General features: G+C 42.2%; 2 protein-coding genes across 5 annotated transcripts; both read left to right on the top strand.

Annotated features, from left to right (window-relative positions):
- The first annotated feature begins 2,492 nt into the window (after positions 1-2,492).
- Positions 2,493-11,854, top strand: lcat (lecithin-cholesterol acyltransferase). 4 transcript variants are annotated; one of them, XM_041938832.1, is made up of 9 exons: positions 2,493-2,528; positions 4,053-4,182; positions 4,721-4,923; positions 8,211-8,367; positions 8,809-8,924; positions 9,189-9,284; positions 9,393-9,617; positions 9,935-10,130; positions 10,680-11,854. In XM_041938832.1, the coding sequence occupies exons 3-9, from the start codon at positions 4,773-4,775 to the stop codon at positions 11,041-11,043; spliced, it is 1,305 nt and encodes a 434-aa protein (XP_041794766.1). In that variant the 5' UTR covers positions 2,493-2,528; positions 4,053-4,182; positions 4,721-4,772; the 3' UTR covers positions 11,044-11,854. The 4 variants fall into 4 exon arrangements, with proteins under 4 accessions (XP_041794766.1, XP_041794765.1, XP_041794767.1 ...); XM_041938831.1 differs by having other exon boundaries at positions 4,635-4,923; XM_041938833.1 differs by lacking the exon at positions 4,721-4,923.
- Positions 11,855-11,985: 131 nt separating this feature from the next.
- On the top strand, positions 11,986-21,332 carry pla2g15 (phospholipase A2, group XV). Its single transcript, XM_041938872.1, has 7 exons — positions 11,986-12,298; positions 14,527-14,683; positions 16,283-16,401; positions 16,555-16,653; positions 17,488-17,712; positions 18,791-18,903; positions 19,362-21,332. The coding sequence occupies exons 1-7, from the start codon at positions 12,148-12,150 to the stop codon at positions 19,761-19,763; spliced, it is 1,266 nt and encodes a 421-aa protein (XP_041794806.1). The 5' UTR covers positions 11,986-12,147; the 3' UTR covers positions 19,764-21,332.
- The last annotated feature ends 42 nt before the right edge of the window (positions 21,333-21,374 follow it).

The raw sequence follows: 21,374 nt of genomic DNA, 5'->3' as shown, positions 1-21,374 counted from the left end.
TAATAAAATATCTTTGACGACTGGAAAAAAATGACCTCAGCTCAGAGGATATTAAGACATTTCCTGCTTCCCTCACTGCAGTATTCCCACAAAGTAAACCGTGAGACAATTGAATGTATGCTTAGATACAATTGAAATTTGTCTGATGTTCTGGGTCCTTGGCTCCATTGATAACCATACTGGGTGTAGTTATTAGGGGTAGTGTTGGGTTCTGTATGTCTCTGACTACAGGCCCAGTAGCTACTAATTCATGGTTTCTAACCTCTTCTTCTCACCCACTGCGATTTGGCTTTCATTTTTGTACGTTTCTGGAATTTTCCAGAGGCCATTCCATTTTTATCAATATATACCAGCTTTAAAACCAGACAAGACAGTCTGGAATTGAAAGATTGTCATCTCCTGCAGACATCATGGTGGGGAGGTTTTTCTTTCCTTCTTCCTTTTGATAAATACCAAAACAGTATTTTTCATATCCATTCATAAATCCATTTATTTTGCCACTATTTGAAGAAAGAACAACGAAAGGGACATTTTAAAGATGCATGGGATACCTAGCCAGATGTTTTCACTTCATCTGATAATACACTGTTTATATTACTATAGACTGTAGAGGCTGTAATTAATTGTTGATTTGTTTGCTAGCGTGGGGCAACCAACACGAGCTGTGCCTCAATACAGAATAACAATGACAATCTCCAATGTCCTGCCCAATTCCCAATAACCCCAGTCGGCCCTCCCTGCCTAAGTCTTGCCCGATACCCACCCCACAATCTGCCCCTCAGCTCCCCTTAGCCCATGCCTCCAGCCCCTCCTCACTTCTCCCAGGCCCTGTGCTGCCCTTCTCCTCCCCAGACCTGCCTTCCTCTATTTGTCCACCAGATATCCTCGGACTTTCCCTCCATTAAACATTGCTTGGCTGCCCCACACCTCCAATCACCCTTCACTACAGTACACTAGACAGTTCACTTTCATTGTTCCTTGCCCGATTGTTATAATGTGTTGCCATGTGCTTTGTCTTGGTTCCCTGTTTCTGTCTGCCTTACCTGCAAATTTGACATTTTCCCTTTTATTGGAAATTGGATTCCTGTCTGCTCCTTACTGGATTTTTGTCTGCTTGTGTTTGAGTGCTCACTGCGGTTTGACCTTTGCCTGCCTCACTTTCCCACAAACCTCCATTTTGGCTCAAATAAATCACTGAACTCCAATAAGGTCTGCCTTAGTTATCTGCATTTGGGTCCTTCCCCCACATTCCTGATACCCTGCATACACCAGCCATGACATTCCTTAACTGGCACATTTAATGATTGTGTTAATTTAACTTTTATTGGTCTCTGTAGGGAATCTGCATTTAACCCACAAGTATGTATGTATATAGCTATATGTTGTTGGATCCATGTATGTATCTGTCTAGTTTGATGTATTTGTGTATTCTTGAGGCTGTCTGGAAGGTGAAAACAATTTTCCTTGCAGAGGACAAATAATTCTAAATCTAAATCTATGTACTGGGAGTGGTGGGCAGCCACTGAGCAGCCCTCAGCAACCAACTCCAGTTCTACACCAGTGCACTGGCAGGAGAATTTACAAACTCCCAACATAAAGGCCCTGCTCCAGCTAGGAATCAATCCCACAACCTTCTTCCTAATAAGCAATAGTGCTAACCATTGAGCCACTGTTGAGATTTTTAAGAATTTATTGTAAGTCATATTAGAGTACACATAGGTACGAGAGAAAACAACACCTCTGAATTATTTGCAATGGCGAACCAGCATGACTTTGGTGGGTATGAGAACCCAAAGCCCAGGTACCCCTTGCTGTGACATGGCAGATCCACTGACTTATCCGCCATGAACACTGTAAATACAAGAGTGGGTAAAGGGAAACATTGTCATGAAATGCAGATTGAAAAGAGAAGAGTTGCAGAGGCAACACAAACACAAACACAAAGTCAGGAAAGCTCTACTTTGGATTGCAACACAGACAGATCCTTTGCTTCGGTCTATCTGTCAATAAGTGGATTAATCAATGAATGTCTGCCTATATCTGACACCACTAGTTAACATTTCAAGTTACAATAGCTCAACCCTACAGAGAAAAGTACTATTCTAAACATTTATTCATACAATCTACTATTTCAAAACTCCAGTAGGAACTTGCATAATAAGAGTATAGTCCAAACCTGTTCAATATGGAAAGTGTCCTGAAAAAACTTTGTGTTGTGATTTGGCACTATATAAATGAAAAAAATGAACTGAGTTAATGCACTTCTATTAATCCTATGACCTGGTTAAATAGTAGGAAGCTATTCTCTTACATTATCATGTTAATCCAGGTAGAAAGATGTCTGAGGCATTGACCGCGTGCCCTACTCCCAGTGGCCAAACACAGGTTAACGCTCTGTGGTGACCTCACGTTTACGGTGTTGTGAGAGTGTGTTACAGTCAGGATGTTGTTCTACCTGTTGTCACACATAAATATTCTGGGGGTGTGGCCAGCTAGAGTCTCTCTTAGGGACCATGCGGCCTGTTCAGGTGAGTTTGCGTTGTAAGATACAGAGTTGGCTTGTTTTTTGATCTTTTTGGTTGTTTTCCTGTTTTGTTTGCTTCTTGAAGGAAATGTTAGGGTTTGTTTTCCTGCTCTGTTTGCTTTTTGAAGGAAATGGTAGGGTTTGTTGCTTCTTGAAGGAAATGTTAGAAGAGGCTGTTAAATCTAGTCTGTGGTTTAGGCCTCCACCTTCAGCACCCTCTAAATTTTCCACCCCCTACCCGAACAAGGGTCTGTATCCAATCCCTACTTTCATCTTTTGACTCTACCTCTTTATTTTCTACCCCCTACCCGAACCAGGGTTTGTATTCCCACCTCGCTTTTTTGGTGCAGTTGGTGAGAGGCAGGGGTAGATGATGGTAGTGTGGCAATCGGCAGTTACATGTGGCATCTAGGCCTGTGGTAGCATTGTAGCAGCTAACAATAGCTAAAGCAGTGAGAGTATGATAGTATCTTAGCTGTTAGTATTGGTAGCTAGCAATTAACATTAACAGTATAGGTGAATCTAGCTTTATTGTCTTCTTCTGTTCCTCTTAGCAGGTAGCGGTTAGCATGTAACATTAGCTAAATGGTAGCATTGGAACTGTATTGTCTTCTTCTGTTCTTCTTAGCGGTTAGCATTAGCATTAGCAATAGTTAAATGGTAGCATCGGTACTGGCCACTACCTGGAGCATCTCTGGGTCAGTTGAATGTGGCGGTGCTGTTTGGATTGTGTAGGAGCAGTGTGAACTGGCACTAGGGGGGGGTGACTCTGGGACGCCGGAGTTCACTGCCTAACCTCCTGGAGGTGTAGTGGGACTAAGTAGGCGAAACACAGTTGAAGGGAGGTTTCCACCTGATGACCCCCAGAGATGTGTTAGGAATCACTGCTCTTTGGCATGTATAAAGGCAGATTAGAGCTCCAAGGTTCTTCACTGAGAATGAATCCTCTTTTTGAGCACAAGTATCTTGTGTTTAAATTAACTCGAGCCTTACCGGCTGTGTGTTTGCTGTCTCCGGCCTTATAAAGTAAACAAGGCTTCACGAGTCCAGCCAGTTCTGAAATGTGCTAATTAAGGGATTATGATAGGAGAATCAGCTCACCTACTGTGCTAATGAAGCCTGTAGCGTTGCTGCTAACCTGTATCCATGGTAACACCGAGATGTGATGACGTTAGAACATGTTGCCTTCCTGTACTGTCTTAAATTTTGAAATTTAGATTAAAAAAAACGCCACCAACACGACAAAACGTATTGTATGTTAATAAGTAGTACCATGGCAGTTTAAATGGTGCATTTATGGGTTACAGAGAGCGAAAACCTTCGCAACAGTTTATGGTTTTAATACATACATACATACAAACATCTATCATACGCAGTTTTTTCCTTATTCGGGCGATGTAGAGGAAAATGCAGTCTGTATGTCCGTGTGAGAAAACAACTACTAAACGGCAAAAATGTTATTATATGTAATAATTATTCGATAACTTAACCTATGCTATTGTTGCAACTTGTTATTATTTCCACACAGGTCTTAAAGAGATGGAGTTTGCGCGGAACGTGAACGCCTCACCAGTTGTACCGGAAAGTTCTCGCAGTCCGGAGACTCACAGCTGGACTCTGTTAGAAATGTGAAGTGAAGTGGAAGCTTTGCCGTTGCAGTAAGTTTTAATGAAAAAGTACACAATTTAACACCGGTTTGAATTAATCTAAGCGCGACGATATGTTCTCATCGTTTATTTAATCCGTGGTGAAAGATTTACATTGCTCCAGCTGCGTGCTGATTTTAGAAAAATGTCTTCAAACTGCATTTGGCTTTGCAGAAACATACTTTTTACAGCCTCAGAAAATTATGCTCTTGTCAAAGCTCTTTGTCAATCATTGACTTTGTGTTGTGTAAATAAATACGTGTAATTTGGAGTGATCAATACAGCAATGGGTGGCCTGCGCACGTTTTATTTGTCAGTGCGCGTGCCTGCGTCTTGCAGCCCTGGGTTCACATGAGTGTGCGCGTGGGCCGATGACAGTTTGATTTAGCCTCGTTGCTGATGTTTGACTGACGAAAGAGACCAAGCGGGCGAAGAAGTTCATCCTGTTGGCCATCTCTGAATAGTTTTACGTGGGACCAGGTAATATTGTAACGTTTCCACTGGACCTCACGGTTCGTGGCCGGCCCGCCTCTCCCCCCGCCTCCTGCAGCACACAGACCGAGACAGCGGCCCGTCCAGCACCGTAGCTTGCAGAGATAAACATGGGTTCCGCCGGGCGCCTGTGCTCGGTGCTGCTGGCTGTATTTCTGCTGGGGCTTCATCACTGCTCGGGCTTCTGGATCGTCAACGTTGTCTTCCCGCCCAACGCCAAAGCCAGAGTACCAAGCAACAGCACTCCACCACTCATTATTGGTAAGTGAAGGGAGTGTTGTGAAGATTGTTTCGATGTCAGACTATGTGTGCAGCTACTTCCAGAATGTGGACTCTTGCTTTAAGGACCAACACTCGTGTACCAACCTGGCCAAGCGGGTCACAGGGCCCTGAAGGCACCATGCTTATGTCTCCAAGGTTGTGCTAATTAAACTGAAAATCTATTTGGGAACATGCACCATAAAAGTGCAATATTAACTTATCCGTAAGGGCCTAACAGAGGGTCCTGCTTCTTTTCTAAACTCGAGGCCCTGTGTCTGGTGAATGGCTGTGTATGTAGTCCATTAAATAGTGCATTAAACCTAATTCAAACTGTGCAAAGCTGCAGGCCAATAGGGGGTTAATAACAGCCCAGGAGCCTTTTTTCTATCTATCATCTATCTATCTGACTGTATGTCTGTGTATTGATGTCTAGGCTATCAGTCATGTTGTACACTGTACTCTGTACATTTGACCCTGTATTCTTCTGTTTGTTTCCTGCTTATCTCGGTCATACTAAGGTGTTTTAGGCTCAGAAGGCCAAAACGTGATTCAGTGGTCATGCTCCACACTTCAGCTGTAGGGGTTATACTCTGCCTGGCCTTTTACAGGCTGCCGTCTCTGACCCTCAACTCGAGATTCTTTCTTCATTTTTCAGAATAATTCTCTACTTCATGTTAAACATTACTCTTTAGTAGCCACAATAGTTAGTTAAATCAGAAGCTGTAAATCCCAACTATCCCACTAATATTTTCCTGGATCCTCATCTTTGCATTTGCTTATTGAAATATTACTCTGGTCATCTTTGTTAGTGGTCACAGCCTCAAAAGACACAGGACAGCAAAGCGGTTTTAAAATGCAGCAAACACAAACATTGACATCCCATATCTTTGGTCTTAGACCCTGGGGGAGGGTCCCTGTGTAAACTTTAATATGATGATAAAAGCAAGGTTTCTCTTAAGTGAGGTGACCAATCCAGATAGAGCTGCCAAACCACAAATCGTGAGAAATGTTTTGCTCTTTTTTGTTGGTACCACTGGTCAGCAGGTGTCACTGATTGTTTCAATGGAAACATGGCTCTTAAGATCTGCTGGGGTGCCAAACCCCTGGTACTGTAGCGCTAGTCAACCAGCAATATGACTCTTAGACCTTAAAGGATCCAGTTCCGCCTGCTTTTCCTTTCACACTTTCCCCCCACGCCTGCCCTCCATCAGCCCCAGTAGCCCTGTCCTGTTGACAGTGTTTCCCCAGCCAATCAGCTCCTTCCCTGTTCTCCTGTCTCAGCCACCTCATTCCTCTCCTTCGGGTCAATTGCTGGCCTTCAAAGGAGTACATAATATTTAATCAACACCTAATAGTAATGTGTCTGTGACGTGAAAAGACAGTCAGAGAATGTGTCATGGCACCTTGACTGTGATCTCGTGCAGTAAAACATCTCCACATCCTTCTTCATCTTCCTTCCATATACACTGGGTGTTCTGAAGGGATTTGGCAAACTTGCTGTTTGCATTTGCTGGTCCTGCTTTCCAGACGTGATGCAACTCAGCATGTTTGACACTGACTTCTATATGCAAAGTATACTGTTAGTCACAGATTAAACAGATAGTAGGTGTTCAACGCCCTTATTAGGAACCAGAATTTGTAGTTCTTTTCAAGATTACACTGCAGCGCATTTACTCTTCCCACCACTCATGACTCATTGTTTGCAGTCGAAAAGGTCATTGTCCAAATCTGGATATACGCAAGTGACTGCAGAGGAGCTCCAAGTGGAGGACAGCCAGTGAAGTGTATGGGTTTCTGCTCTATGCTGGTTATTATGACAAAATGATGTGACAAACAATAGGTCGTGTACATTTTGTTCAAGGACAAAAAGGTAAAGTTGAGGAGCACGGTTGTATTTGCCAGTATGGGGTGGGAAGTTTAAAAGATGGGCCTCCGCAAAGTTTAGAAATCAGGTCAGCAAAGCAAATACAATATCTGACAAACATTTAGAAAACCTGCTGTTTAGTCAACAGAAACTTTTTACTGCACACTTCCTCTGTAATGTCACACATTCTGCAAGATGTCGCGAAAAACTATTTTTAGCAATTAAAAAAACGTGTGCTTTCGCGAACATTTTCTGGCTCTTTTTGAAAGATACCATAGTGGTTCTGTGGTCCAGAATCTTCAAATGCAGGAGGCTTAAGAAGGGCCAAATATAGTTCATACTTTATTTATTTTTGCGACCTATAGAGTCCTCCCAAGCATTTTTGAGACACAAAGTTGAGTTTCAACTTCAATCCCTCCCCAGTATGGATTAGAGTTTCCCTCTCATACAGTACAAGCTACAAAAAAGACCATACAAAATATGGAATATTTAAAACAGGATTACACATTTCTTGTTATTTCAAGTTGCACCAACCAAGATTGTTATGTTGACAATACATCATATGACTATGTGTAATATGATGCTCACAGTGATACGCTCACAGAGATTTAGCACCAGACTTCAGGTTCCCTCAGTGCTACAGACACATTTCAGCTCATTGTTTTAATTTCAGGACAGCGAACTCTGGCTTCGTCAGCCTTGTTCAACTACAGCAGCCGTTACTGCTGAAAAGGTCTGATAAATGTACAGCACCAATTGTGTGTGTATGTGTGTGTGTGTATTTTCCTCAGCAGAACTAACAGGAGAGTGAATATTTGACTTACATTCATCAGATGTCCAGAAATACGAATCCAAATGAATGTGAATGTTGCTCTGTGACTACAGCTGTTAGTTAACACGTTCACCATAACAATATAACATGATAATATGCTCAAACGATGTTGTGTTTGCAGATTTGTTGGGCTTGTGGCCAAACAAATTGCAATTATATTTGCCATAGTCATATTTGTAATTTACTTGTTGTGGGCCCTGTATGGCCCCCTGAGTCGCTCATGGGATGGCCAGTCTCTGCTTACCTGTTATGGCCGGAGACCTACAGCAGTGGCTCCCAACCTTTCAGCTGGTGACTCCTTGAAATAAGGAAAAGTCAAATTGTGAAACCTTGTCACAGCTTGCATTTGTCCAGTAATGTAAACTTTTCAGAGTGTTTCATTTGACTACGTGTTGGATGTCCAACTGCAGTATTTATATAGCAGAACAATGTCTTTTACTTCCTTTCTTATTTCATTAAATGTCTTGTGAACCCTCAACTTGTCTTGTCAACCCTCAACTCCAAGTTGGGAACCACTAACCTACAGAATACTAAAGAGTGGAGTGCTAATGGCAGTGTGATTCACTGATGTGTATGTGTGTGTGTGTCCAGTGCCAGGGAACCTGGGGAACCGTCTGGAAGCTAAGATAGACAAGCCGACACTGGTTCACTGGATGTGCTACAAGAAAACCGAACACTGGTTCCCCCTGTGGATTGACCTCAATATGTTCATGCCCATAGGTATAGACTGCTGGATTGATAACATTAGGTAACAACACTTCTAATGTCCTGTGTCCTCTTTCTTATTACGTTTCACCTTTAAGATGCTTAATGACAACATATTCTCTACACATTTACTCTACATCTCTGCCTTACTGCAGGTGGTAGCAGACATTGCTACACATTTGGAAAACATATCCTGATTGTTGGTCAAAAGTTGAAGGCATAGCTTTTAACCATGTCATTCTTACACTTTCTCTACCTGTTTGTGATCTTTCAGATTTCAGCATTACTGTATTTTGTGAAGGGTCTCGGATTTTATTACTCTGCTGCTTTAAAACTTTCAGTCTGGTCTAAGCGGTCACTATTAGACAGAACAATTATACTGGGGGAGCCACAATATTTTTGTTCTTTTTCTGATATTATTAGAGACACATTAGGGACTGTTTTTGCCAGACTACTAACATAGGTGTCTATGTGCGTGCCCCAGACTTGTTTACAACAGGACGACTCGGCGGTCTTCCAACTCACCAGGGGTGCAGGTGCGGGTGCCAGGATTTGGGCAGACATATCCCATTGAGTTTCTCGATAATAACAAACTGGCTGGTGAGAGAAATATATCTGTACTGCTGGAATTTCGGTTTGGGATTTGTGGGTAATGTAATCCTCCCATGCATTTCTTTGTTGGATCATCCAGAACAGTCCGAATGTTTTTGAAAGCAGTGATACAGAGTATTGGTCTGTGCTTCATTCCTACACTAGATATCTTTATTAAATATTTTAAATGCACTTTATATCTTAGCTGCTTTGTCCCAAGCAGTGTTGCTTTAGACGTATGGTGTTGAGTTAGTCTGCTGCTGTTTTTTGCAGGGTATTTTCACACTATGGTGCAGCATTTGGTTAACATCGGCTACACCCGGAATGAGACAGTCCGAGGTGCACCATACGATTGGAGATTAGCACCTAGTAAGTAGCATAACTACACGTGCATCCTTACATCCGATAATGATTGTGCACTACACACACACTTGTGCATGCACTTAGCTTAAATTCCTGCCGTCCCTCCTCCCACAGATGAGAATGCAGAGTATTTCACAAAGCTGCAGGACCTGGTTGAGGAGATGTACGACCAGTACCAGCACCCGGTTTACCTGCTGGGACACAGCATGGGCTGCCACTATGTCCTCTACTTCCTCAACCACCAGCCTCAAGCGTGGAAGGACAAGTACATCAAGGGCTTCATTTCCCTGGGAGCTCCATGGGGGGGTGCTGTTAAACCACTTAGAGTCCTGGCGTCAGGTAATGGCTTAAATAAGTACTTAGAACACAATACAGTACAATAGGAGAGGCCACTAAATGGATCAGCACCTGACACTCTCAGTACACCAAAAAATAGTCCTCCTGTTTCTTATGTTTTTTGTTATCTTAATTAATAATGAGGATCAAAAACACCACAGGGCAGTGGTAACTTTGTGAAGCAGTGAAAAAAACACCTGATTTGATTGATTATTTCATATTTGATCCATTAAATTAAGCATGTTCTGCAAAACTGTCCTCATATTTGTACCCGTAACTGCGATTTGTAACCCTCCCATATTTCTGACTCGCCATTGGAGGTGAAAATGATGGCATCCCGATGATTTCCAACATCAAGATCCGCGAGGAGCAGAGGATGACAACAACTAATCCCTGGATGCTGCCATCTGAGGCCGCCTGGCCAAAGGACCACGTGTTTATCTCCACACCAACCTTCAACTACACCAACCAGGACTACCAGCGCCTCTTCACCGACATCAATTTTGAGGATGGCTGGTAATTAACAGCTTTAATATTATAATACAGTAGAGCTCTGCCATTACCCACCTATATTCCTGACTCAATCGAACTGACTCCAATTCTTTTGAATTTTTATGATCCACAGAACAGTAACTACACAGTGGCAGTGGTCATTTATGATCAGTTTTACCTTTAAGAGCTCATGAGAACCTGGTCAGTTATGTAAATTACTGCTTTGGGAGCAGATAAGTGTGCAGTATCTATATTATGTGTCTCTTCACCATCATAGATAGTGTACAGGACAGTGGTCTACAGTGGTTACATCTGTGTAGACTCATTATTGTGAGGATGGTAGTTCATTTTCATGGCTAACATTTTTTGTTTGTAGCAAAATTTGACAATCTGGAGGTGTCTTATTTGACGCTACCACTGGGAAATGCCAAAGTCAGACATTTTCAAAACCAGCATATACAGTAGAAGCATCTGCAGTGTTGTGGAGATTTCAATATGAAACTATAGATCAAACTGCATTTACATTTTGTTCACTTCATTTCACAACCTCTTTAATCCTCTTGTTGGTTCCAGGCATATTTGGGAGGATACCAGGAACCTCACTGGTGATCTCCACCCACCTGGTGTTGAAGTGTGGTGTATGTATGGTGTGGGGCGTCCAACTCCAGTAACATACATTTATGATGAGGAGTTTCCCAACGGGGACCCAGTGGACTTTGTTTACGCCGATGGGGATGACACAGTGGACAGCCTTAGCATGAGTCTTTGCAAGCGTTGGATGGGGCAGCAGGAGAAGCCTGTCCATGTTACAGAGTACCGAGGGCTGGCCCACCTGGACATAGTGTTCCATGAAAAGGTGCTCAACCTAATCCAGCATATCCTGGAGGACAATGCAGACACACCCAGAGAGGTTGACGTCAGAATTGGAATGAAATAGCAGACAACAGCATCTAAGAGTTCAAAAAGCAAAAACACATGGAGTGCTGGATTTTTACGTAGTTGATGTTTTAGTCCATTCAAGTGTCAAAAAAACAAAAACATTCCACACAACTCCAACATTTATTAGCAACCCCTCTTTGACCCCCCCAGCCAATAACCATGACCCCCTTATCTAAACTCAAGGCTGATGACTTGCAGTATGGGTTTTAACCTGATCTGTTTAGTTCTATTTCCAGACTGTGTGTTGTGTTGTAACTCCCTTATATTTGATGTTGATCATAGACTGAGACTGAGACTGATGGTGGTGACCACCATACACACAATTGTACAAATATAGCAATAGGGATTTTTTTTTTTATGATGGTTCATTTAATGCTGTTGTCTGTGTAGTTTTATCACAGTCCATTCAGGCAACTTCAAATCCTGTTACATACATCTTTACAAAAATACATAATTCTGGTTTGTTTACTTTTGATGGATGATAAACTATTCATCACATCATTATTATTTATGCACACACACCCAATGATGCATAATTGTCATATTCCATGGATAGTTACAAGTGTGACCAATTAATAGAGGACTATTTTATTGTGATTATGATGTCACTGTCATATTTCTGTAGGGATTTAAATATTTTTAGATATCTGTATGAACTCTTTATGAAACATAATTATGAGATCACTTTTTCCTCAGGCTCATATACAGTAGTTTATACACGCACATTAGAAATGACAGGGACATTTTATACTGTCATGCAACATGCCAAATGTATCTTAATGTTTTCACTTATAATAAAGCATATATTGTCTCAAAAGTCACATGTGTCAAATAATCCGTTTTGATTCACTACTCGTCTCTCCTTGCGTCTGTTCGACTACATCTTCGGTCGATTACTTTTGACTTGATTGCTGAAATTGCGTTGCCGGATAGATTGCTTTGTAATCTGGACCTCGTGATCGTCACCACACAACGTTTACATCGCGCTAAAGCACATCAGCGGGCTTTGACAGCAATCTAACAGCAAAAGCACCCCTTCACTGCAGATCCACACACACCGAGGAGGCGACCATGAGCCCTTGGCTATGAGACATCAGGAGCCATGGCGGCTTGGCACCGGATAACTGCCTTTTCTTCGCTGCTCCAAGTCGGTTTGTTATTGTTGCTGTTGTCGGCTGGGAGCAGCGGGAGACCGTTGGAGAAATGTATCGGCCACAGGTCTTGTCAGCCCCCGAGACCTCCTGTGGTTCTAAGTAAGTGGTTTTTTTTTTCAGTGTTTCAGCCTTGTTTACCTCACTCTCTGATGCTAAGTAGTTGCGCAACTTATTGTAGCCCCTCAGTCCGCTCAACAGCTAGCGATGCCGGGCGATATGCAAGATAGACCAAACTCCATTCATAATTACATCAATTTATACTCTCTTGGCTTGTCGCAAACGTTGTACCGAACTTAGACTTAAATTCGACAGTTTTCAAATTACTATTTGGCCCGTGTTAAATTCGGCTAGCACATATTCATCCAGTTGTATATACGTCAATTAAATTCTAACTTTTGTTCATGTTTGGCCTGTCGATTCTGTTATCGGCTTCCACCAAAACACTCGGCGATTCGTCGATGAGAGCCGTCTGTACCAGCTTGTATGTCGACGAAATGTAGTACTAAGTATTAGGTTTGTGCTGCATTGAAAACGTGTCCCAATTGATTCCGAAAAATGTGTTTAGTCATCGCTTGTTGATCATATAACGCCACTTTGAAGGAAGGCGTCTTCACATTACTGCTTGTGAACGGAGGTTGGCCGGCCACTGGCGAGGAAAGACACTGATGTATCGAGGATTGTCAGAAAAATGCACTGATTAGCACACTAATAGTGGCAGGTAGTTGCGAGATTTAGCAAACATTTGAACCATTTCCTCTGCGGACATGCTGCGGGTTGTTAATTGTTGTTGGTTTACCGTCAGCTGTCCTCGGGTCATATGACTGAGCTGGAACAGATGACTCTTGAGAACTGCAGCCAATTAAATCCTGAGGAAGTCTCATACTGGACTTTTCTAGACTCTGGTTAATCATTCAATAAAGTAATTGAAGTCATAATCCAGGTTAATGGCTGTACCGTAACACACACAACCTGTTTAAATATCCGCAATTCCTCTTCTTCCACTTCTCCATTGAAAGGGTCTTGGGTTTAGAGGAATCTTATCTGTGTTTGACCATGTTACAACCACAGCCTCAGTCTGACTTTATGCATGCGTGATAAGAGCCTGTGTAACTGCTTGACCTCAAGTAATCTCTTGCTGTTTGTTTTTTGCTTGTGGTAGAATATTAGAGTTGCAGACAAAAGCCTGTGCTCGCCTTCAGTCATTTTGTGTTACACAGACAGTGAGCCAACCAGAAGAGCCTGTTCAACTATGTAAATGTTTTAGACCAGGATGGGATGCTAAACTAAGAGCTAACAGGGGGAAACACAGACCATTTATTCACTGGGGGGGGGGGGGAAGTTATCGATTCACTCACTTTCAGAAAATCAAATCAGAAACAGTACATTCTGTAAGATGTGAGTCAAAGCTGAGTGCTTACTGCAGTGGCACAGGTTCAGCTCCAGCCTGGGCCCATCGCTGCATGTCATCCTCTCTCTCCCCCCTGCCTTTCCTGTCTCTTTCCAGCTGTCACCATTCCAATAAAGCACAAGTGTTAAAAAAAATATATTAATATCCCTCTTGTTTAAAAGAAAAGATCTGAATGAAAACATTCAAATTTTAATTACTTTAAATAAAGGTCACACTTGGACTAAATAGTTTAGCCACTTTCCATTTTGATAGTGTTGACTATATAAAAACTTCAGTTTCAAGAGATATCTGCCCCAAGCTATCTACCAGTTATTTCCTGTCATGTGTAAATCCAAAGATTAGGAATATGTTTTTTAGCACTTAGGCAAATCTTTGTTACCCATTTCTGTCTAAATGTACAGCGTGTTTGACATTAGACTAAACTATAGAAGAGCCTGAAATGTTTTAATAGCTTCACAGTCTTTAAAAAAAAACGGTGATGTACAAAATTTCCACCAGCTGTCTGCTATTTTAAAATGTTTTTGAAAGTGGAGTATGCACAACAGCAGTATGCGTTGGCTACATGGCGTCCATCACGAGCGTTGGACTGATACTTGAGTATACATTGCTTCAGACTGTTGTGCAATGTTATGTGCATGATCAAACATCACGGAGGAGGATAGCAACAAACACAGCAAATAAATGAAGCTACCTGACAAATGACAAAAACTGTGTACATTAGAAATATGTATCGCAGCGTGGAAGAGCAATGTGTCATTGCTATTCAACTTACTGTATACTGTAACGTATATTAACTTATATATATATGTTATATATAATATAACATTAACTGTAAGAAGTACACAACCTTTGATGTCATTTTGTACAATTTTACAGCGATGTTAGATATGTGGCTGACTGCTAATGTCGCTTGTTTCAGTTCCAGGGGATCTGGGAAACCAGTTGGAGGCGAAGCTGGATAAACCCAGTGTGGTCCATTACATCTGCTACAAGAAGACGGACTCCTTCTTCACTCTGTGGCTCAACCTGGAGCTGCTGGTCCCTGTAGCCATAGACTGTTGGATCGACAACATAAGGTTAACATGGGTTTCTCTGTTCGTGTGGGTCTTTCTGTTTACACTGAGATGTCATTTAAGTACTGTTGGCCAGGCACTGATGAATTTATGTGCCTCACCTAATGCATAGGTCACAATTTTGTCTTGTAAAAGCTTTGTTGGCATCCTGTTTTGAACACTGAGTATGTGATGAGGTGACCAAATAGTTTAAACAATTTGTCTTTGCTGCTTCTATGGGAAATGCTTTTTGTGAAAACATTCTGTGGTGCAAATTCCAAAACTGCAAATTCGTGGAAGTCCTGTCAAAAGGATAAGGGAGTAGGTGGACAGGGTCGACGACCTGGTTGACAGTCTGCGAGCAGTTATCAACCAACACTGGATGAAATGACCTTTGTAGCCTCCATTAATCAACAAGGTATAGAAGGAAACAAAGGGTGAGATAGCATTCCTTTGATGTATCCATCAGCAATCAGCTCAAAAAGACTTGTATGTCAGACACTGAGTGACCTTTTATTTCAGCCATTGAGCTTATCATGTCTTATGCTCTGTTAGTGAACTAAATCCTGTCATTTCCAGAGCATACACATGGTTTATATATTGCTATTGTTTTTTCATTTAGAACTGTGAGCTGCAGTATCTCAAAACGAGAACTTTGATGCAATTAAAGAGAGGCATTTTGCAATAATGTTGAATAATTGCTCTGGTCCCTCTTTGTAAGACATGATGTCACTAATCCAGGCTTCTCACTTCCTTTGCAGTTACAGGAATGATTTGCTTATCTTGCATTAAACTGTCTTGAGTAATGGTGGGCTCTTATTCTGAAATGAAGGCAACATGAGTCGAGGGTAGAAACCACGATCAACACTCATGCTCAGGAACCTCCTTGAACAGTGTAAAGATTAGAATAAGTTTAGCAATCAGTTTGATTTTAATAAGTTAACAATAATTTATAAACTGTCCAAATTAGAATAGATATTTTGAAAAGCTAAACAGTGGCCACTATGTCCATTTACAGGATAATGGTAGATGCAAAACCATAAAAAAATGTCCTGTTTTATCCAAGTCAACAGATTTACCTTGAATCTAGGCCACTTTATTGACAAACTAATAGTATGTGGGTGAGATGTGAGAGTCATGCAACAGGTAAGTACATGTTGAGGTGCGTTAGGCTAATTGGACACAGCAGAGGTGTGACTGTCTGAGTCACAGACTGACAGTTTTGACAGCGAAACAACTTGCACACTTTCTGGTAAATTAAGACAGAATTCAGAGGTGTTATCATTGTAAATTCCCAAAAAAATAATATGCAGAGTTTTTTGAAAATAACAGGTCCAGGTAGTGGACAAGCACAGATTTGTCGCTTTTGAAAAATCAACATCATTGTAGCTCGAAAGGATGTTACTCAAATGTTTGCTTCTGGTTGGCAAACCCAGACATCTTCTCTCACATCTGCATGGGATTAAGAAAACAGTTCGGGAAGTTGTCGTCAGGCATAACTAACAAGGTGTTAAAGCAATGGTCAGTTAAAACGGGAAGTGTTGCCTTGTAGTATGATCTATTTGTGAGTGTGTGGTTCACCGCCAATGCAGAACTGACACTGATCAAAGTGTGTGCGTGCAGGCTGATCTACAACAGGACCACACATGCCACCTCGTCCCCCCCGGGTGTGGACATCCGTGTCCCAGGGTTCGGACAGACGTATTCACTGGAGTATCTGGACCCCAGTAAACGCAGCGTGGGTGAGTTGAAGGTCCAAAAACCAAACAGTTCTATAAAGAAACAAGAATGAGATTATTTTCTTACTGCTTGTTTTATTTTAAGTAAGAGACTGAAATGTACACGGCCTTATTTTCTTCTTCTCTTGTGTTTGTGCATGTTTGTCTGTCTCCTAGGCATGTATTTCTTTACTATAGTGCAGGCACTGGTGGAGTGGGGCTACACCAGAGATGACGATGTCAGAGGAGCTCCCTATGATTGGAGAAAAGCCCCCAGTAAGCAGCCACGCACACACACTCAGACACAAAACCAGGGCTACACCTTGGATAACTTGCATTCATCCCCTGAAACTTAATTCAAGCTCATGAATGATGCACCATCACCTGTAAAACCTAAAATACACTGTTTGGTTCATATGGTTTTCAGTCTCAAGAGGGGCTCAAACTGGCTTTAATCACACACGAGAGTTGTCTGGCTCGTGTGGCTGCTCCTCACAAGGACAGAAGTACCGCAGCGAAGCATTTTAGCTGGTGTTTGGAGAACCTGCCTGTGGCTTGGGTGTTAAAGCAACTGGCACATTTACAACATGTGACTCACACAAACTGAATGAATGACAGCCATGCAGTGAATTTATGTGTTTAATTCAGCATGTAAGGAATTTAAAGAATCCTTTAGTGTGCATGTGAAATGGTTCACAGCCCTAAGAGTTAACAGCACTTTACGTCTTTCAGTTTTGTGCGTCAGTGTTGATGACACAGTACGTGGAAACAAAAACTAAACTGGACGATGCTATAGATACATTTGAGCACATGCTTTTAAACAGTGTTCCTGCCAGTCATGGATTGTTGGGTCTTTATTTTGAAAGGGGCATTTAAGGCAGTGAAGTCAGAATAAATAGGGGTGAATTACCTGGGGGAGCATGGGGGAATTTTACCCATCAGGCCACATACCTCAGCTGGTCCACTCCTGTTGGAGCTCTCCTGTCCAAACCTGGAAGGACTCAAACCTCAGTGTCTTAATGAAAATGCAGGGGATTTCACAGCGGGGCCGGTGGGGGCACTTTGTTAGCTCATCTTCTCTGTTCTGTTCTCTGTTCTCTCCTCTATCAGATGAGAATAAAGAGTATTTCCTGGCGCTGCAGCAGATGATTGAAGAGATGGCAGAGAAGGCCGGTGGGCCTGTGGTGCTCATCGCTCACAGCATGGGCAACATGTACACCTTGTACTTCCTCAACCAGCAGCCACAGGCCTGGAAGGACAGATACATCAAAGCTTTCGTCTCTTTGGGACCACCGTGGGCGGGGGTCGCCAAGACCCTCCGCGTGCTCACCTCTGGTAAGAGACGGAACCGGACCCTGAAGCTTTGTGTTAGACAAGAACTGCTCTCTCCCTGCCTTCCAGGAAAAGTCCAGAATGAAAAGAAGAAAGAAGAGAGCACAATATGCACCCTAACATTAGAAAAAGATTTCTCATAATGCAAAGGCAGAACTTTTTAGAATGTAAAGGGGAAGTGAAGCTTATACATACGTTAGCTGAATTTAACAAGTTCCTGTTTAAACAGAATTTCCAGGAAAGTTTACAGCATTTACTGTAGAACGTATTTACCGCCACCAAAATGTTGTACTTTAGGAAACACGAGGACATGAGGAAATAAGAGGCAGCTGCTCACAGCTGTGTGAGTTCAAGCTTAGCCTGGTTCTAACATGAATGTTAACTAAGTGGAGATTTACAAATCACTAAATTAAACCTCAGAAACGAGCTACTAGATTAATGGTTGCTAAATTAGAGATAAGATGTTACTAAATATTTACACCTTCTCACTTGGACCAACTGACAAAGCTAACGCTAGCTTGCCAATACACAAGCCCCCCTTAGACTGAAGAACGAGAGAGATAATACACAGTAAAATATGGCCAACACATCTGATCTGAGCTGAAATTCATGATGGAAATTAGGAAGATTTTAAATTGCATGTCACAAAAAATACAGAACACACCTCAAATTACAAATATACATGAAACACACTCTTGAAACACACTACATGCACAAAGGATTGGCAGCTAACTTTAATCTATTGTTTGCCTCCCTTAAATAAAGTCCAGCAGCTGCTCTCAGCTGCCTCTCCCTCTGCTAGTTTACTTCAGAACTGACAGGATCAAATTGCACAAAGGACAGTTACATCAGACCCTGCATGTTGGTAAATGTTTCCCTGGCCTGCCTGCTACCCTGATGCACTCTGGATTAAACAATACTGTGCATTACAATATACTGTAAGTGGTATGTCTCTCAGGAAATGAGTAGTGTTTTTTCAAGGAGCCACACAGTGAAACTCCTCGTTGGTTTGTGGTGTTTGGCTGGAAATTCTTTGCTTGGTTTCTGTTCTCTGTCACTGGTTCCTTTTCTCTGTCTACAGGTGATAACAACCGGATCCCAGTGATCAGCCCCTTGAAGATTCGCTCCCAGCAACGCTCTGCTGTCTCCACCTCCTGGCTGCTCCCTTATGCCCACTCCTGGCCCAAAGATAAGGTGTGCGTGCGTGCGTGCGTGCGTGCGTGCGTGCGTGCGTGCGTGCGTGCGTGCGTGCGTGTGCACGTTGACTGGTGTGACCAGGGAGACATAAATTTCATCCTGTCTGTGTTTGTCTGTCTTTCTTTCTGTCTTTGCCTCTTCTTTCATTTGTCCGCCTCTCTTGGCTTTCTGGATGTTCAGTATCTGTCAACAGTTTTTCAAATTAAAATTTAGCCTTTGAGCTGTTCTAATTACTATTTTTACAAGATTAATTGGCAGTGACAAACCCACAGAGAACAACAGGAAGTGGTGTTGATTATCAAAATAAATGCCACAATGTTGGAGTAATACAGAAAAAAACAATAACCATACCTGCAGCTATTGTGCTTGTTCTGTTAAGTATTTAGTTATATTTAGAAACGTAGAAGTAACCAAGTAAAACAACTGAGAAGCTTTTCCCGCCCATCCACCACCAGGTCTTGGTGCAGACGCCTACCGCCAACTACACTGTGCAGGACTACAAGCGCCTCTACTCGGACATTGGTTTTGAAGACGGCTGGCTGATGCGACAGGACACGGAGCCGCTGGTGACCGACCTCACGCCCCCCGGCGTGGCCGTCCACTGCTTGTACGGCAGCGGCATCCCCACCTCGGAAGCCTTCCAGTACTCCGACAAGTTCCCCGACGTGGAGCCCACCGTGGTGTACGGAGACGGCGACGGGACCGTGAACCTGCAGAGCGCCGTGCAGTGCAGGCGGTGGGTAGGAAAGCAGAAACAGCCGGTGATGTTTAAAGAGCTTCCAGGGAACGAACACGTGAACATGTTGCTGAACTTCACGACCGTGGCTTACATCAAGACTGTGCTGTTCTCCCCGTGATGCTGGCAGAAAGTGATGGACTGATGGCTTTAATCTCACACATACATACACACACACACACACACAATGAAGGATGGGACAGGCAGGGACTGACTCATCTTACCTGTCTCTCTGAACATTGACTGCCAAAATATTCCCGTATACACGCCACACTGCTTCAGAAAAATCGACATTTTGAAGAACAATTGTTGAATCAAAGTTTTAAAGTGAATTTTATAGCTCTAATTATACTTAATGTCAGGATGTTTACTGTTTAAACCTAAATACAGTGACTTTTATAATGGTCCCAGCTTTCAAAGAACCCAAGGTTTTACCTACTAAATTCATGTTATGATACAGAACCTGTGTGTGTACAAGTCAAAAACCAGGGATGTCTTGTATATGTTTAATTAATCAACGTCAGACCTTTTTATTACTGTTGTGAAAGAGATTTCTGAACTCCTTTGACTCTAATGTTGTTTGGCTAGATGTTAAGCACATGATGCACTCGTATCTTTCTCAGTGCGACAGGTCACATGGTAGTGTTTGGTATATGCTCAAGTAACCCAGCAGACTTTAACCAAAACAACTTGTTAAATTTTTCTGTCACATGATCTCATTTGAGCCCAAGTTCTCTTTTTGAATGCAGCCAAGCTGTTGAAGGACTTTGGTTTTATTGTGTTGTCCATATCACATGAGTCAGGTGCTGAGGGACTGGAACCAACCTGCGGATCTGGAAGCTGATTTTAGTCATGTGGAAGCCACTCAACGGTCAAAGGAAAGGGGTTTTCAACAGCTTAACAAAACTGTTGCTCTATTCATTGATGAAGACCTTTTTTTGTCGAACTGTATTGTTTGGAAAAATCTTAACTCAAGGTCCAGTTACTAGCTTTTCCCAGGGCTTTCAGCAGCATCTCATGGTCTTCATCAATGAATAGATTTTTTCCTGTCCAAAGTCCAGACCAAACTTCCATGCTGAGGCTCTGTGATAACAGTAGCTGATGAAGGTCATGGAGGTAAAAGCACTGGCAAATCCAGTAAGTGGACCATTCAGTGTTCATTTGGTCAAACTTTGGTTTCTGAGGTTGAGATTTAAAACAAAGTCATTGTAAATTCTGCTCCTGATTGTTTGCTGCATCAAAAATCAGCCAAATGATGTTTTTCTGACAGTTGGAATCAGTGTTTTAGCATTAATGTTGTAAAAGTAAATTACCTGCAGTCTTTAGCTCTTTCCCTTCACTGTCCATGTCTACACAGTACATTTCCATGGTTCCATATATATTTTTTGCCCAAGTATGGCTGGAGCCAGGCGACAGGGACTTTTGTTGTTTTATGATATAAATCAGATTTTTTTCTTGACTGTTTATTATTTGTTCTATCCTTGAGAAGTTCTGAGTGCAGAGTTTCAAACCTCACTTCCTGTCCTTGTAGACATGTAGGCAGAATCTCTCTGACATGAGTGATTGTATCGTGCCATTAAGCCCTCTCTGGGCCACGCCAAGATGATATGCTCATATCTGCTGTGAACTATCATAAATGTGTGTGTTTTAAACATGTCGCCTTCTACAGAGTAAATATTTCAAATATTCAGCCATTGACTTATCTTTGTGCAGTAAATCCCCGTTATACTCT

Source organism: Chelmon rostratus, chromosome 6 (assembly GCF_017976325.1).
Source record: "Chelmon rostratus isolate fCheRos1 chromosome 6, fCheRos1.pri, whole genome shotgun sequence".
Taxonomy (NCBI): Eukaryota; Metazoa; Chordata; class Actinopteri; order Chaetodontiformes; family Chaetodontidae; genus Chelmon; species Chelmon rostratus.
Note: the sequence above shows the minus strand (reverse complement) of the source record. Positions and strands in the feature narration are given on the sequence as shown.

What these genes read in the sequence shown, in the direction of transcription:
- lcat (XM_041938832.1), top strand. Translation starts at nt 4,773, where the DNA reads ATGGGTTCCGCCGGGCGCCTGTGCTCGGTGCTGCTGGCTGTATTTCTG. An exon ending in CACTCCACCACTCATTATTG is followed by an intron (nt 4,924 to 8,210) that starts GTAAGTGAAGGG and finishes GTGTGTGTCCAG; the next exon opens with TGCCAGGGAACCTGGGGAAC. An exon ending in ATCAATTTTGAGGATGGCTG is followed by an intron (nt 10,131 to 10,679) that starts GTAATTAACAGC and finishes TGTTGGTTCCAG; the next exon opens with GCATATTTGGGAGGATACCA.
- pla2g15 (XM_041938872.1), top strand. Translation starts at nt 12,148, where the DNA reads ATGGCGGCTTGGCACCGGATAACTGCCTTTTCTTCGCTGCTCCAAGTC. An exon ending in GAGACCTCCTGTGGTTCTAA is followed by an intron (nt 12,299 to 14,526) that starts GTAAGTGGTTTT and finishes CGCTTGTTTCAG; the next exon opens with TTCCAGGGGATCTGGGAAAC. An exon ending in CCCCAGTAAACGCAGCGTGG is followed by an intron (nt 16,402 to 16,554) that starts GTGAGTTGAAGG and finishes TCTGTCTCCTAG; the next exon opens with GCATGTATTTCTTTACTATA.